Source organism: Panthera tigris, chromosome A1 (genome assembly GCF_018350195.1).
Source record: "Panthera tigris isolate Pti1 chromosome A1, P.tigris_Pti1_mat1.1, whole genome shotgun sequence".
In the NCBI taxonomy this organism is placed as follows: domain Eukaryota; kingdom Metazoa; phylum Chordata; class Mammalia; order Carnivora; family Felidae; genus Panthera; species Panthera tigris.
The window spans coordinates 212,299,532-212,316,367 of NC_056660.1; the positions used below are offsets into that span (position 1 = coordinate 212,299,532).

At 35.5% G+C, this 16,836-nt stretch overlaps 1 protein-coding gene across 3 annotated transcripts in view; it reads left to right on the forward strand.

The window, feature by feature from the left end:
- Nucleotides 1-16,836, forward strand: part of ZFR (zinc finger RNA binding protein) — an 83,621-nt gene that overhangs the window by 35,148 nt on the left and 31,637 nt on the right. For all 3 annotated transcript variants that reach the window (XM_042996970.1, XM_042996956.1, XM_042996964.1), the window contains 8 exons: nt 505-796; nt 2,648-2,841; nt 4,248-4,367; nt 5,419-5,564; nt 10,462-10,624; nt 11,929-12,134; nt 12,867-13,017; nt 15,031-15,172. In XM_042996970.1, the coding sequence (XP_042852904.1) occupies nt 505-796; nt 2,648-2,841; nt 4,248-4,367; nt 5,419-5,564; nt 10,462-10,624; nt 11,929-12,134; nt 12,867-13,017; nt 15,031-15,172 (1,414 nt within the window). The remainder of the gene's footprint in view (nt 1-504; nt 797-2,647; nt 2,842-4,247; nt 4,368-5,418; nt 5,565-10,461; nt 10,625-11,928; nt 12,135-12,866; nt 13,018-15,030; nt 15,173-16,836) is intronic.

The following is a 16,836-nucleotide window of genomic DNA, read 5'->3' on the forward strand; positions in this document are numbered from 1 at the left end:
TTTCCCCACACACCCTTATGTCTTACTCTCTTTTCTTTTACTTTTTCAATGGAGGGTTTAAGTATAGGTGACTTCAAAACTTAAAAACTGAGTGGATTACATGCCTTGTTTATATGTTAATATATATAAAAGTAATATCAGATAGTCATTGCTTAACGAGAGAAAGACTGTAGACCTTTTTTCTTTAAATTGAACTCGATCATTTATTCTGCCAATTGGAAATTTGTTGTATGATTATTTGCCTCCTCTTGTCATACTTAAATCTAGGTTGGTGTGCATGTAGCCAAGTTGATTTCATCTTCCTCTGCCTTGGTTTCCTCACCTAGTGCTAGATGGAATATGTATCGAAATCTGCATCACAGAGATTGTTTTGAAAGTAATGAGTTTTGTGTATAAAAATACGAAAATATAGTTCAGATTTTCATTGTATAAGATCTTTTAGACAAACTCAAAAATCTACACTTTTTGAGTTTCCTGACAAATAAATGTGCTTTTATTTTGTAGGTGGTTAAATTACACACAAAACTTGGTAAACCCATTCCTTCAACAGAACCAAACGTTGTTAGCCAAGCTACTTCTTCAACAGCTGTGTCTGCTTCAAAACCAACTGCCTCTCCCTCAAGCATTGCAGCAAGCAATTGTACTGTGAATACTTCATCAATTGCAACTTCTTCAGTGAAAGGTCTTACAACTACAGGAAACTCGTCTCTTAATAGCACATCCAACACTAAAGTATCAGCAGTGCCTACAAATATGGCTGCCAAGAAAACCTCTACACCCAAAATAAACTTTGTTGGCAAGTACTGAAGATTCTCTGTGTTCCTCCTAACTCTGTCAAAGTGATGTTTCTTCTCCATTCCAGAACTAACCCATCTGCTTTACGCTCTTGTATCCATCTCCTCCTTTCTTCTCTGGGACCTTCTTTAATCACATACCTGTTCTTTTCTCTTGAATTTTTAAGCAATCCTCAATCTTCTAATGGTTTCTTCCTTATAGTCATACAGGTTTCCCTGTGTCTTCTGTAGTCTTAAAAATATATATATATTGTCTTATTACTATAATCTTCTCAAGCTGCAACCTAATTCTTACTTTCTCTACTTCTATGCTTTTTTTCTAGTCCTTAGTCTGTTTTAGTGTTTCCACTCTATTCTTCTAAAACCACTTTCAGAAGTCACTAAAGACCTAATTGCCAAATCTAGTGGCTAGTTTTCAGTCTCAACTTGTTGACCTGTGTAATATTTGCTCAGTTGACTGCTATATCTTAGAGCGTTAAAGTCTCTCCTATGTCCACCCACCTCTTTCTCAGGTGTCTCTATCGGTTCTCCTGCCTTCAAGTTCATTAAATGGCGGTGCTCCTAAGATTGTGATTCTGGCTCTCCTCTCTAGTCACCCAGTGTTCTCAAGTTGTCTCATTCACTCCGTTGTACAGGAACTTTGAAATCTTTTGGGCAAACTCAAAACTCCCACCTTTTAGAGCTATTTGTAGGAATTACCTGGTCATTATCTGTGTGGCTCTCTATGGCCAACCAGTGTCTCATTCTGTCACAAGAATACCCTGAAATAATCTGTCCAGTTTGCTGCTTTTTCACATGGAAAACTTCACTCACGTTATTTCCGCTTGTTTATTGCCTCCTTCAGTTGTGTACATAGTTCTTTTATTTCTGTCACCACAGTATCTCTACAAAAAATGTCAGTTTTTCTTCATAGCTACTGCCTTGTTTTTAGGCCTTCAAAGTCTATTCCTCAGAGCTTTGTCTCTGATTGCGTCCAGTCTCCAATGCTTGTCAAAGTTATTTTGTTAAAATGTGTGTCAAGTTGTGTTAGTTTCCTGCTTAAAAATTTTCACTGACCTTCTGGCATATCAGAAAAAGTTATATTCCTTATTTATGTCATCCCACAGTCTTCACAATCTGACCCCTGCCTCATAGGTCATCACCTCTGTCTGTCTAGTAATTGATGCTCATGTCTTCCTTGAGTTTACCATAGTCTTTTAAACTTTGTGTTGTTGTACGTGGTGTTCTATTTAAACATCATTCTCTTCTTTCTACCTGGCCAAGTTCATGCTTGTTACTCTTCTTTCAAAGCCCAGCTCAAGGGACACACCCTTGGTGAAGCCTTTCCTAACTGAATCATGTTAGAGGGGAGTGGCTTTTTTTTTTTTAAGCATTCCCATAATGTATTTCTACTTACTATAGCAGTTACCACATTGTATTGTAATTATTTGTATCTTCTCTTAAATTGTTGGCACCTCAAAGGCAGCTACACATTCTTACTCTTATATCACCAGAACTTAGGGCATTACCCAGTTGGGAGGGAACTGGGGTTACAAACGTGAATTAGGTTTAGACCCTACCTTTTTAGGTACTTGCTGTTCACTTTTAGGTACTTGATGTTAGTAGAGTCCTGGTGGGGATGGAGAGGATCCTTGGGTGGTGGAGAAGGGCAAAATCCAGACGTGTATTTATTTCATTAATAGGATAAAAAGGCCAAATGGTTTATATGTTCTTCAAAATTCTGATGGATGTCACCAGGAGTTTGACTATCGGTAGAAAAAATAAGAACTTTATCTGAAATTTTTCCTGTATCAGATTATACATTTACACAAAAAGAAAGTTAAAATTACTGTAATTCTTTTATGTTCTTCCAGGTGGGAATAAGTTGCAATCAACAGGAAATAAAACAGAAGACTTAAAAGGAACTGAATGTGTTAAAAGCACTCCTGTCACCTCTGTACAGATTCCAGAAGTAAAGCCGGACACCGTGTCAGAACCAGTCACACCTGCATCTCTTGCTGCTTTGCAGAGCGATGTGCAGCCAGTAGGGCATGACTATGTGGAAGAGGTATTGATTTGAGAATACCGTTCCTGTGAGATTAGATATAGGAGAGAAGTGTGTCACTTTGTTGCAGGCATGCTTTAAGTCTAAAATTAGATTTAGGTTACTGATTAAGGAATATAATATGGTAGGTATTGTTGTTAAAGGTTTTTAAAAAACATGCCCTTGAAGCTTGCCTAAGTGATACCATGATTTTTTTAACTTCTCTCTTTCCCTTCCAACACCATCACTGTGATAGAAGGTACCGTTCCATTTGTTTGGTAGGCATTCTTGTAACCTTCCAAGTGTCCTGCAAATAAGAGTTAAAAAAAAAAAATTGTGAGCAGTGAAGATATTGACAGAGAGAGCCAGTATTTCTTTTTGAACAGTCACGTAGTTTCACCTGTAAAATTAAAGGTGCTGATTTAATAGAGCGTGTTTATTTGGTTTCTCAAGCTGGTAAGAAAGCTTCCGGTTTTATAGCTAAACTCAGGAAATTGAGGAAAGAGGGAAAGTCAGAGGGTCTAATAAATATTTGCTGTTAGCAAAAGGCCCAACATAGAGTGGTATAGCACTACTCTTTACTTTCACTGTGTTGTAGAACATATGTAAGTTCTCTGAGCTTCAGTGTCCACATCAGTAAAACTTGGATATTTCCAAAGTTGTGAAGATTAAATAAAGTACCTAGAATAGTGCCTAGCATGTTGTAGGTTTTTGGTAAATATTTGTTCATTTTTTTTTCTCCCATCAAAAAAAATTATGTATTCTGTTGTCTTCTTTGTTCACCAGATAGAAAACTGGAATGTGTAGTTTATAAGTAGATCACAATTTTAAAAGTACAGATCTTAAGAGAGTAAGATTTGGTTATCTAAAGAAATATACATGGCCAGGACACCTTAGAGAAATATTATCCAATGACACTTTTTTCCTTTTTTAAATTTACTCATTATTTTCATGAGAGAGAGAAAGTGCAAGTGGGGGAGGAAGGGAGGGAGTCATAATCAGACTCCATGCCCAGTGCAGAGCCCAAGGCAGGGCTTGATCTCACTCACAACTGTGAGCATGACCTGAGCTGAAATCAGAGTTGGACGCTTAACTGACTGAGCCACCCAGGCACCCCTAGCCAATTGCATTTAAATCTAAATGTTTGCACATGGATAAAAGTGCTGAAATTAAAGTTAATATCAAAAGCAAATACATGCTAACACATCTTGCATCTTACAGTTAAGAATTTTAACAATTCATTTCTATAGGTTATCCTTTCAAAAAATTATAGACGTTGTCTCTTATTTTTCCCCTACTTCAAACTCTTAATTGTTTACAACATTTTCTTATCACAGAATCTGTGAAGGTTCGTGAATGAAATCTTCAACTGTAGCATACCTGTTATGATTCTTGGGTTTTTGTTGTTTTTTTTTTCTCCCTGTGTCAAGGTACGAAATGATGAAGGAAAAGTAATCCGATTCCATTGTAAATTATGTGAGTGCAGTTTTAATGATCCCAATGCTAAGGAGATGCACTTAAAAGGGCGAAGACACAGACTTCAATATAAAGTGAGTAAGATTTCAACTTTTTTTTTTTTTAAACACAGCTTGGAACATTCTATGTGGAAAACAAAGCATCTAAACATAATGCACACAGTTTGTGAACTTCGATTTTAACAGCATGTCATGTCTCAGTTAGATTCAGATGTTTGTTTTTACTGATTAGTTTGTTATACTTAGGTAAGAACAGTATAACCATATTTCATCACTTTGAGTGACTTGTAACGTTGCTTGGATCCAGTAATATGTAAATACAGATAATTGCTTCACATAAAGTGTTTTGAAAGAAGTATCAGGTCTTCATTTACCTTCTCTGTCTTGGTAGAATTCTCATTAAGATGAATTTTGAGATGAGAAATTCTGCATTGAAAACTTGTTAAGTGTTAAGTTAAATACAAATCATCTATTTAAAGTTTTGCTTAATATTTTTATTTATTTTTGAGAGAGAGCATAGGTAGGTGAGGGGCAGACAGAGAAGGGATCAGAGGATCCAAAGCGGGCTCCAAGCTGACAGTAGCAAGCATGATGCAGGCTCGAACTCATCAACCGAACTGTGAGATCATGACCTGAGTCAAAGTCAGATGTTCAACTGATTGAGCCACCGAGGCGCCCCCTAAAGTTTTTAATTAGGCTAGACTGGTGCACTAGATTCATGTTTTCCCTTCTAAACACAGAGGTGGTGAAAATTAAAATAGTTGTTTTTCTAACCCCAACACTCAAACGTTTAGAATCATCTACTCACAAACAAGTAAGGGAAAATTAAATAGCCATTAGTTCCCTAAAGATTTCTTCAGTTGGTTAGCACTAAGTTATGTACTTTTTATATAAGAAGTATGTCGTCATAAGTTTGGACAAGAATTTGGGGGTGTGGGAGGGGAAAACGAATGTTTATTAATGTATTCTGAATCTTTAATACAACTTACTTACTGATCTTACTCTTATAATAGGAAATTTGAAACTGAAAGCCTCTATGATGAAAGAATATGTATGATTGTATGATTCAATAATATGTGTAGATTGTTAGAGGGGCTGCTAATTTTTTAAATGTCTTTTTTAACAGAAAAAAGTAAATCCAGATTTACAAGTAGAAGTAAAGCCCAGTATTCGAGCCAGGAAGATTCAAGAAGAGAAAATGAGGAAGCAAATGCAGAAAGAGGAGTATTGGCGAAGACGAGAAGAAGAAGAACGTTGGAGAATGGAAATGAGGTAATATCTTTAACTTCTAGTAACATGATAGTGAGTGGTTCAGCCTTTCTAAAAAACAGCTATTCTGAGTATGTGACTCCCATTCAAAGCAATCCAGATTTGTTTAATGCACTTTTAATTTTCACTTTTCAGGAAGATCCTAGGTCTAGGAAAGAAATGCATTAAAATTAACTTATTGACTATTCTAGTATTTGACCGTGGCCTTGGTATTAGGAATTACGTGGTAAGTGGTACCTTATATATATTAAATATGTGAAGAAATAGTTTAATATTATATATATATATTTATAGATTTCTTTTTTAAAATAAACTCTACACCCAGCATGGAGTTTAAACTCACAACCCCACAATCAAGAGTCACATGCTTTACTGATTGAGCCAACCAGGTGCCCCAAAGTAGTTTAATATTATAAGTAATATTATAAGTTTAATTATTATATTTAATATTATAAGTAAATGGCCTCTGTTTAAAACAAAACAGAACATTTGGTTACATAATAAAAATATCCTGAGTATAAGATTTGGTAGATTCTAGACATAAATAAAGTGTGGGTTTGTTTGTTTCAAAGAAATTTCTATTTAAAAAGCTTTAGAGGCTACAGGGAAGGAGAAAGGAGAAAATTCATCTTCTGGAGATATATAAATGTTTGGTTTTATTAGTATAACTGACATATCTTTAAATAATGCAGTTCAGGGGCGCCTGGCTGGCTCAGTTAGTTAGTAGAGCATGTGACTCTTGATTTTGGGGTCATGAGGTCAAGCCGCACATTGGGTGTAGAGCTTACTCGAAAAAATTAAATAGTACAATTCAGTGTTTTTTAAGTAATGTTCACAGAGTTGTGCAACCATCACCACAATCAATTTTAGGACATTTTTATCACCCCCAAAAGAAACCACAAAACCCATTAGCAGTCACTCCCTATTTTCCCCGGAATTCCAGCCTTTACCCCCAGGCAACCACAATATACTTTGTCTATAGACTTACTCTGGAGATTTCATATAAATGGAATCATACGATATGTGGACTGTTTTGTCTGCCTACTTTTGGTTAGCACAATGTTTTCAAGGTTCATCCATGTTATAGCATGTGTCAGTACTTTGTTCCTTTCATGGCTGAATAATATTCCATTATATGGAGGTGTAACATTTATCAATTGATAGACATTTGTGTTGTTTCTGCTTTGGGGCTATCATGAATACTGTTGCTAGGAGTTTTTGTGTACAAGTTTTAAAATACAATTTCGGAAAACAGGAACAGAACCACAATGTATCACTTTTATAACCTACTTTTTTCATTTATATGTCAACTTTTTAAAAAATGAAGCTATATCTTTATTTTTGGGGCAGCATAGTATTCTCATATAGATGTGTAATTTTCTTTATAACTTTTCTCATGTTAGATATTTACATTGTTTCCATTGTGTCTTTAATCATTACATTGACAATCTTTGAGGTTGTATTATTGCATAAAACATGATTGGTTGCTAATAATAAAATCCCAGAAACAGAAATACTTGTTTGAAGGAGACCTGTACCTTTTGCCTATACTGAGTAGTATAATTCCAGTGGTTTAAGCTATGCCTTTTATTCCTGTGACTTAACTCATTTCATAACTGGAAGCCTGTATCTCCCACTTCCCTATACCCATTTTGCCTATTTCCCCATTCCCTTCCCCTCTGGCAAAAATCAGTTCTCTATATTTATACGTCTGAATTAGCTTTTTGTTTGTTTTTTCATTTGTCTTTATTTAGATTCCACATGAGTGAAATCGTAGGGTATTTTGTCTTTTTCAGTCTGACTTTTCACTTAGTATAATACCTTCTAGATCCATCCATGTTGCAATAGCACTATCTTATCCTTTTTTATGGCTGCATAATATTTTGCATGTGTGTGCCAAACCTCCCTTACCTATTTGTGTATCAGTGGACACGTAGGTTGATTCCATATCTTGGCTGTTAAAAATAATGCTACAATAAGCATAGGGATGCATTATCTTTTCAAATTAGTGTTTTTATTTTCTTTGGGTAGATACCAAGTAGTGGAATTATTGGATCATAAGGTATTTCTGTTTTAACTTTTTGAGGAACCTGCATACCTTTTCCACAGTGGCTATACCAATTTACATTCCCACCAACAGTATACAGGGGTTTCCTTTTCTCTACATCCTTTCTCTACATCCTTGCCAACACTTGTTATTTCACAAATTGAATTAAAAAAATTTTTTTTTAATGTTTGTTAATTTTTGAGAGAGTGAGAGACTGAGCACAAGCGGGGCCGGGGTAGGGGCAGAGAGAGAGGGAAACAGAATCCAAAACAGGCTCCTGTCAGCACAGAGCCCGACAGTGGGGCCCGAATTCATGAACCTTGAGACCATGACCTGAGCTGAAGTCGGACTCTTAACCAACTGAGCCACCCAGGCACCCCACAAATTGAATTTTATTTCCTGTTCGAGGACTTGTATTTTTTCTGTGGTAATTGCCTATTCACTTTTTATTTTTTTATTTACCTGTTGTTGATTTCTATAGATTACTATATTGTAATAGCCTATTATTAGCATGTGACCTTTAGTTTTTGCTGTTATGTGTTTTTAGTTTTTATTTTAAAAAAGTGTTGTTGTTTTTTTTTAATGTTTATTTTTTGAGAGAGAGAGCGTGAGCATGTGCGAGCAGGGAAGGGGCAGAGAGAGAGGGAGACTCTGAATCCGAAGTAGGCTCCAGGCTCTGAGCTGTCAGCATAGAGCCCGACCGGGGGCTCGAACTCCATGAACTGTGAGATCATGACCTGAGCTTAAGTCAGAGGCTTAACCAACTGAGCCACCCAGGCTTTTAAATATATTTAAATATATCATTCTCATTTTTTAATGAATAATCTGCCTTTGTAATGTATTAGAAATTCTTTGTGGGGCGCCTGGGTGGCTCAGTCGGTTGAGCGGCCGACTTCGGCTCAGGTCATGATATCACGGTCCGTGAGTTCAAGCCCCGCGTCGGGCTCTGTGCTGACAGCTCGGAGCCTGGAGCCTGTTTCAGATTCTGTGTCTCCCTCTCTCTGACCCTCCCCCATTCATGCTCTGTCTCTCTCTGTCTCAAAAATAAAAATAAACGTTAAAAAAAAAAAAAAAAAGAAATTCTTTGTACTTAGATTACGCAGCTTTTCCTCCTTTGCATATAAATATTTATTAAGCACCTACGATATGCTAGGAAATTGCACATAGTGTGTTAGGCACTGAGTATGGATTGGTAAACAGTGGATAAAAAATCCCTGCCCTTATATAACTTAAATGTTTCTCTTCAGCAATAACAAAAAACTATTCAAAATTGGTATGTACGTGGTTTTCCAGAGCCTTCAGCTTGTTGTGATTCATTTTTCTTCCAAGACCTAAATAATAGAGAAGTATGTTTCTATACTTCTAAGTCAGATGACCTAAAAAGCACAGCTTATTCCCCACCTGAGGAAATTGGTAATTTTTGCAGAGCTACTTGAGAAGCATACTTCTTTCTTAATGTTTTATATTAAATAAATTTATCTACCAAAACCTTATTGCTATCAGAATTTTCTTTTTTTTTTTTTTTAATGTTTGTTTATTTTTGTGAGAGAGAACTGGGGAGAGGTAGAGAGTAAGAAGAAGAGAGGCTGTGCGCTGACAAGCATAGAGTCCAATGTGGGACTCAAACTCACAAAACTGTGAGATCATGACCTGAGCCAGAGTTGGTTGCTTAACCAACTGAGCCACCCAGTTGCCTCTCAAAATTTACTTTAGAGACATGATTTCCCTTGGGAGTTATTGATATCATAGTATGAAGCTAAAAGTGAAGAGAGAACTGGGAGAAAGTGAGATAATAAAAAAGAAGTTAGATTCTGAAGAGGACCATTAAAGCAGAGGTATACACTAGCTGCCTGCAGTCCCAAGTTCAGCCCATGGGTGTTTTATTTGGTATACATGGTATTTTTAATCTGAACCAACATTAAAGATACTGAAAGCTGTTAATAAAATCTTGATGATTTGGGGATTGCAATCTTTATTCCCTTATAGCAATAATTAATAGAGGCTGGGTGGCAGCTGTTCTGTCTAGCCAGAACATGTGCTTTCTACTTTACCGTAGTCCTCTCCACTGTTAATATATCCCCCAAAATGAGACAGAATGTGAGTTGCCATTTATCACTGTCTTGCACTGTTGTTTTTCCTCATAGTGTACAGATGTCTTTGTCTCTGCCTGTATCATAAATGGGGAGATTAAAAATAGTCTTAGGAGATTCTCTCCAGGGGCGCCTGGGTGGCTCAGTAGGTAAGCATCCGACTTCGGCTGAGGTCATGATCTCACAGTTCTTGAGTTCGAGCCTCGCATTGGTCTCCATGCTGACAGCTCAGAGCCTGGAGGCTGCTTCAGATTCTGTGTTTCCCTCTCTCTCCGTCCCTCTCCCATTCGTGCGCTCTCTCTCTCTCTCTCTCTCTCTCTTAAAAATAAATAAATAAATAAACATTAATAAAAGAGATTCTAAGGAGAAAATAGGAGAGAGAAAATTCTTGAATGTGTGCTTCCAGTCTTTCACACATGTTACTGGTCTGGCCATTTGAGGTAGGCATTTAAGTTTACCATCTTCCCCTTAGAGAGGGAGAGATTGGAAGGAACTCTGAGGTTTCTGGTGTTTGCTCCCTCAACTTTGACATCAGGCTATGAAATTTTGTGTTGCTTTTCTCTTTGTTTTCTCACCTCTTCACTTATATTTGCCTCCTTACTTATAGATGAAAGCAAATGAAGGACATTAGATACAGTAGTGGAAAAAAGGCATTAGGTAGGCTGATTTGGGAAGGTTTTTTTAATTGTGCTTTTTGTCATTATTGATGTAAGTTATTGGGGTGTATTTCTCTCAGGCTTGTAGCATTATTCTGTATTTTCAGACGTTATGAAGAGGACATGTACTGGAGAAGAATGGAGGAAGAACAACACCATTGGGATGATCGCCGCCGAATGCCTGATGGAGGCTATCCTCACGGTCCCCCAGGCCCATTAGGCCTTCTGGGAGTCCGACCAGGCATGCCTCCTCAGCCACAGGGGCCTGCAGTGAGTATCCACTTTGTCTACATAGGGGGTGAACGTGTAAGATTGGTTCAGTATTACAGGATAACAGTTTGGGGGGCTAATGCTTAGATTTAATAGTCTCATAATCTGAATGTAAGTTTTTCATCTGATACAGAATTTTCCCTCCTTTTTTTTTTTTTTTTTTTTTTTAACAGGTTCCCAGCTCATGCTTTATATATAAGGAGTTGATAGAGTTTCCATGAGTCTTTCTTACTTTCAGTATAAGCTACACAGGAGAAGAGCTTGTTTTTTTTCTTTTTCTTTTTTAAGGTTTATTTTGACAGAGAGTGAATGAGCACACCGTGCAAGCTAGGGACAGAGAGAGAGAGAGAGAGAGAGAGAGAGAGAGAGGGAGGGAGGGAATCCCAAGTAGGCTCCATAATGTCAGCACAGAGCCCAACACAGGGTTCGATCGTACAAACCATGAGATCATGACCTGAGCCAAAATCAAGAGTCAGACATTAAACAACTGAGCCACCTAGGCACCCTGAACTTGTTTTATCAACTGTTCTTTAACATTAGAGATTTTCTATCCTTTGTTTTTCTCGAGATCAGCAAGAGCAACCAATTTTGAAGGCAGCTACTTTGCCTTCAAAATTATTACCTTCCCATTACCAGTTGTTAAGAATCTTTTTTTTCCTTCTTTGAATCCTGACCATCTAAAACCTACTACTACTTCTGAATTGAGTACAGGATAAGGGGTAGGTAAATGGTTCCACATGAGCATGACACTTGATGTATTAGGGAAACTATAGGAAAGATGCATCTTGAGAGTTTGTGTTCCATGGAAGCTGTAAAAGAAGAGACACCTGGGTTATGAAGAACATTTCATAGAAGTTTAGATTACAAAAAACAAGAGGATTTTGTTTTGTTCTGTTGTCCAGAGAGCACAGCAAATTCCTCCTCTTTATTTAACCAATTCTCTTTCTCATTTGTCTTTACACAGAACAAGCATTTGTAAGACCTGTTTTATCAAAGCCAAAAAAAAAAAAAGTGTCACAACCACTGGTCTTTAAAATTGAGTAAAAAATATTTTCATAACCTTAGATCTGGTGTTTAGGCAAAGCATATATACATACAGAGATACATACTCTTGATAGTATAACTTTCCATAGTTTGCATTTTTGTTTTTACTGAAATGGAAAAAGAGAAGATAATTTTAAATAGACACTTGGCATCATTGTCTTTTCTTATTAAAAAGATACTAAAAACATGTAGAGTTGAAAAATAGTTTATTTTTGCCCAGGAAACATCGTTTTTAAATGAAGTAACTTTTTTTTCTCTAGCCTTTACGTCGTCCTGACTCATCTGATGACCGTTATGTAATGACAAAACACGCAACCATTTATCCAACTGAAGAAGAATTACAAGCAGTTCAGAAAATTGTTTCTATCACTGAACGTGCTTTAAAACTTGTTTCAGACAGTTTGTCTGAACATGAGAAGAGTAAGAACAAAGAGGGAGATGATAAAAAAGAGGGAGGTAAAGACAGGTGTGTTTTCAGAGTTATTTACTTTGCATATTTTTGTTTTTCTTTACATGGGCTTCTTACACCTGAAATAAAAAGTTACAAAGACTGAAAAACTCCCTGGTGTGAATGTACATGTCTTATCTTGCTTGGTCAGATATTTAATGTATTCAGCTGCTGTTTGCTAAAATGAGAAATGCACATTTCCTTAGAATCTCCAACCTTGTGATTTTACTCATTTTATTGAAATTTATATAAAACTATTTTGAGTCTGTTTTCAAAGCAGCCTTGGTAATTGGATTCAGCTGCTCTTCAGTTTTTATGTGTTGCATCTGTCCCATTTTCACTCTTTGTTTGAGCAACTTTTTTCCTTAATGCATTGACCATAAAGCATAAAGAAGCTTAAGCTTTAGGAATATCTTTCATATCAGTTTTGCATATAACCTCTCAATAACCTCTCATTTTCCTTTTACCATTTGGAAATATTTTTATATTAAACATGACTCTAATTTATAAAGTGAGACAGAAATGTTAATGTTCTTTGAAATTGTCCCTGTGAGAACTTAGCTCTTCATTTATTTATCCATATTTCTTATCTAAATGAAGTATACTTCTTAATAATATTGAATTTATCTTTATACTGTAGTTGATGAAACTTTTAATAGTGTAAAAAATATTTGATTTACTATTGTGTAGATATTATGATGGCTCTGGTTGAGAAGAGAAATGTCATAATATAATTTGATTTCACTGCAGAGCTTTAAAAGGAGTTTTGCGAGTGGGAGTATTGGCAAAAGGATTACTTCTCCGAGGAGATAGAAATGTCAACCTTGTTTTGCTGTGCTCTGAGAAACCTTCAAAGACATTATTAAGCCGTATTGCAGAAAACCTACCCAAACAGCTTGCTGTAAGTATTATGGAAATGTTCATTTTTACCCCTTGTCTAGTTCAGAAGTTTTTGGCAGGACTAACTGTGCTTTAGCCTAAACCTAAGCCAGCCTTTAAATTATTGGCTTGACTTTCCATATTGAGTTTTTTGCTTGGTTGTGCAAACTGGCAGAACTATTTTCTACTTTGTCTTTTTAGGTTTTATAGTGCTTGTATTTGACATGAAGCCATCCTGCTAATTTATTTAAAAATGTTAAATTTTAGCACATGTCTTCTTCCTGTTCTTTTTCCAAGATTTGAAGCATAGGAGAGAAGGCAGTTGTTATAGGACAGAAAATGGTTTTTCTTTCTTTTTTAAATAAAGACCCTGTATTGCAAGCTTAAGTTTTGAAAATTCATGAATCTTTTGCCTATTTAACTGAATGCATGTTTTTAATAAAATATAATAAGAAATAGCCTTTCCAGTTTGAATTTCCTCCATTTTATTGTGTTTGGTGTATTTTTTTGTTGTTGTTTGTTTTGGTTTTCTGTGTTTATGATGGTAGGAATTACTTCTCCTGTCTGTGTCCACTAAGTTACGGCAATGCACAATTAGTAGCATACCCCCTTCTGGTCTTACAAAAGCAAACTTTTTTTGTTTCAAGTTTTATACATTAGTTTGTCAGAATCTCAGATTAAGATTTAAAATAAATGTCCTTGAATAATTCAGTGTATAAAATTTATTTCAAAACCTTGCAATTTAATTAGGCATTCTAAATCCAAGGATTGACATTTCATTGATAATATGTATTCTACAGCAGTGAGTCAGAATAAATACTGCCTGACCACAGCAAAGCAACTAATACTTTTAAGTATTAGGAACCAGCAGAATTAGCATTGTGCATCTACTTCTTATCCCACTGTTGAGGCTGCAAGGGCAGTGGGGTGCACAATGGGGGGAGAGGAAAAGGTTTGAGGACCTTGAGAGAATTATGTAACTTGCAAGAAACATCTTGATATTAATTGTGATGCTTAGTAAAACTACAACACAGGAAATATATCCTAGGGAAATAATCAAGCACTTAGGCTAAAAGCAGAATACTCTTTCCAAATCAGTCTGTACTTTATACAAGTGGATAAACAAAAGAAACAGAATTAATTCATCATCATCATCATTGTCAGTTGACATTTATATAATACTTAGTATGTACTAGGCACTGTTTTAAGTGCTTTATGTAGTTAATTCATTTTGTCCTCCAACGGTTCTATAGGTTAGGTAAAATTACAGTCCCCATTTTACAGAAACAGAGGAGTTAAATAATTTGCCCATGTTCACATCACTAGTAAAGTAACAGCTAGAATTTGAATTTAGATACTGTGTTATAAACAGTATAATTTCTGTAGTCTTCATTCATTAATGTAAACTGGGGCTTATTAAATATCTTCCAAATTGCAGTGATTCCTGGTTTTGTGAATGTTAATAAAGACTTTTTTGCTCTCTGATGAAATACAGATATGTTGATTTCACAATTTACAATGGGAAAGGTTGAATTATGCTTCTGTTAGGTTCAAATATCTATTTAAGTTTCAGTCAAATTCTGCAAATGTACAAGTACTTAGCTACCCAGGTGCTATTTGGAAGGTACAGTAATAAATACGGCAGTGTTTCTGTTACCCAAGAATTCATAATCTAAGAGGGACATATCCACATAACTCATGATACAGATAATGGTAATTCTAAAAGGAAAGTGTAGTAAGAAACTAATGATATTTGCATTATTGCAAGGCTTCTTGGAGGAAGTAAGTATATTATCAGCTTATAAAATGCTTGAGGTAGGGAGGGGCAGCTGGCTGGCTCAGTCAGTAGAGCATGCAACTCTTGAACTTGGGGTTATAAGTTCAAGGCCCATGTTGGGTGTAACGATTACTTAAAAATAAAATTTTTTAAAGTAAAATGCTTGAGGTAGCGAGAAAATGAAAGATCCATAATGAAATTGCTTTGTCTGATAATGTAAAATGTCCAACTAATTTGTTTGTACTTTTCATTACATAGGTTATAAGTCCTGAGAAGTATGACATAAAATGTGCTGTGTCTGAAGCGGCAATAATTTTGAATTCATGTGTGGAACCCAAAATGCAAGTCACTATCACCCTGACATCTCCAATTATTCGAGAGGAGAACATGAGGGAAGGAGGTTGGAAAGCCATTAAGCATTCTACTTTTCTATTAACTTTTTTTTTTTCATTTATCTACTCTTTTAAGATGGCATTAAGCCCTAGAAGGCAACATGCTGGCATTAAATATGAATTTGATAGATTTGATTTATAGCAACCAGTTTTGCTTAAGATCACTTCCCAGAAAGTAAATGTTTTTAGTAATGTACTTTTACATAAAACATTCATGGTATTGTTGATTTTATAATTTTTTTCTTTTCTTGCTAACCTCAGATTTCTGGAAAAAAAAAGTTCAAAATTATTCTTGCTGACACAGTGGACACATGAAAAAAATTAAAGAAATGTTGGTAGTAAGGGGCCACAAATTTAACTTCTATTAAGAAGTTCTTGTTCTTGCCTTGTCTTACAAAAAAGACAAGAGAGTTTCATAAATAAAATTGGTTTAATACTTGTAATGCTTATACTTTAAGAGGCATTGTTATAAGTGTAATCATGGATTTGGCTTGTCCTCAGGTAAATACTTCTAGTTCTCTGAGGTTGCTCTTTGGTTTGGAGAGTTTTAATAAATGCAGAGCATCCTAATGCACATAGATTTGGGCGTTTGATCCCAATATTATTATACTAGATATATTGAAAAATAAATGGTGTAGGTGTAGTTAGTAAGTTCTAGTACAATTCAGGGTTTTTAAACTTACTTTACAATTGTAGAATATGAAATCCTGCTGGTGCCAGCAATGTTGCTTTAGGGACTGTTCTATAACATTTTCAAAGCTTCGAAAGCTTTTAAGCCAAAAAGCATGGTCAGTGTCTGCCTTATGTTGGTTCTGTTGTTTTATGGGTCAGATAAAATTTACTTTGTTTCCTTTCATGTTGTTTTTGTACATCTTAACTTGTTGAGTATGGAGTTAGTCTACACTAATATTTCTTTGTGATAAAGGAGAAGAGAAAATACTATATATTGAATATTAAAATTAACTTGTCTAAAATAGCATGATTAGGCTCTTAGTTGTAGTCCCTTTAAATTTGTTTTTTTTTTTTTTACAGCAAAACAATTTTTTTAAGGCACTGGGCTTTCCACAACCCAGGAAGAGAACACTTTATTTAAAATGTAGTCATTGGGAGACATGTCTCATATACTTCATATGTATACCATATCAGGGCTTGTATGTTGTAAAAGCTTTGCGTCTTAAAAACAAATGGGTTTTGTGAAAAGGATCTTTTCTATGAACATGAGTTTCCACTCAAGGTCTAGCTGTGGATATTGCTAGAAAAACAGTTCCTGAGTCAATCTGGTCAATTCATATGCAACATATGACCCTTAGGATTTGGGGGAAAAAATCTAATATGATGTAAATAAAAGTTGCTATATTTAGGATGAAATTATATTCATATAACCATTTAACTATTTCAGAGCACATTTTATCTAATTATATTTAACTGTAGTTAAATTTGTGCAATATCAAGTCATTTTATTATGTTGCAAAAGTCTAAAGTTCATATCGCATTTGTGGTAGTCGTTGATAACCTATCCCTTCTAAAGGAAACAAAATTATATTTTTGTCTGACCCAGACTTGAGTTAGAATTACTGTTCTGGATTTCATAAATACTTTGGTGAGAGAAATGATCAGTCCAAAATTGGAAGATTTTACTTCAAGACACTGAGCTGAAAAGTTGGATGTGCAA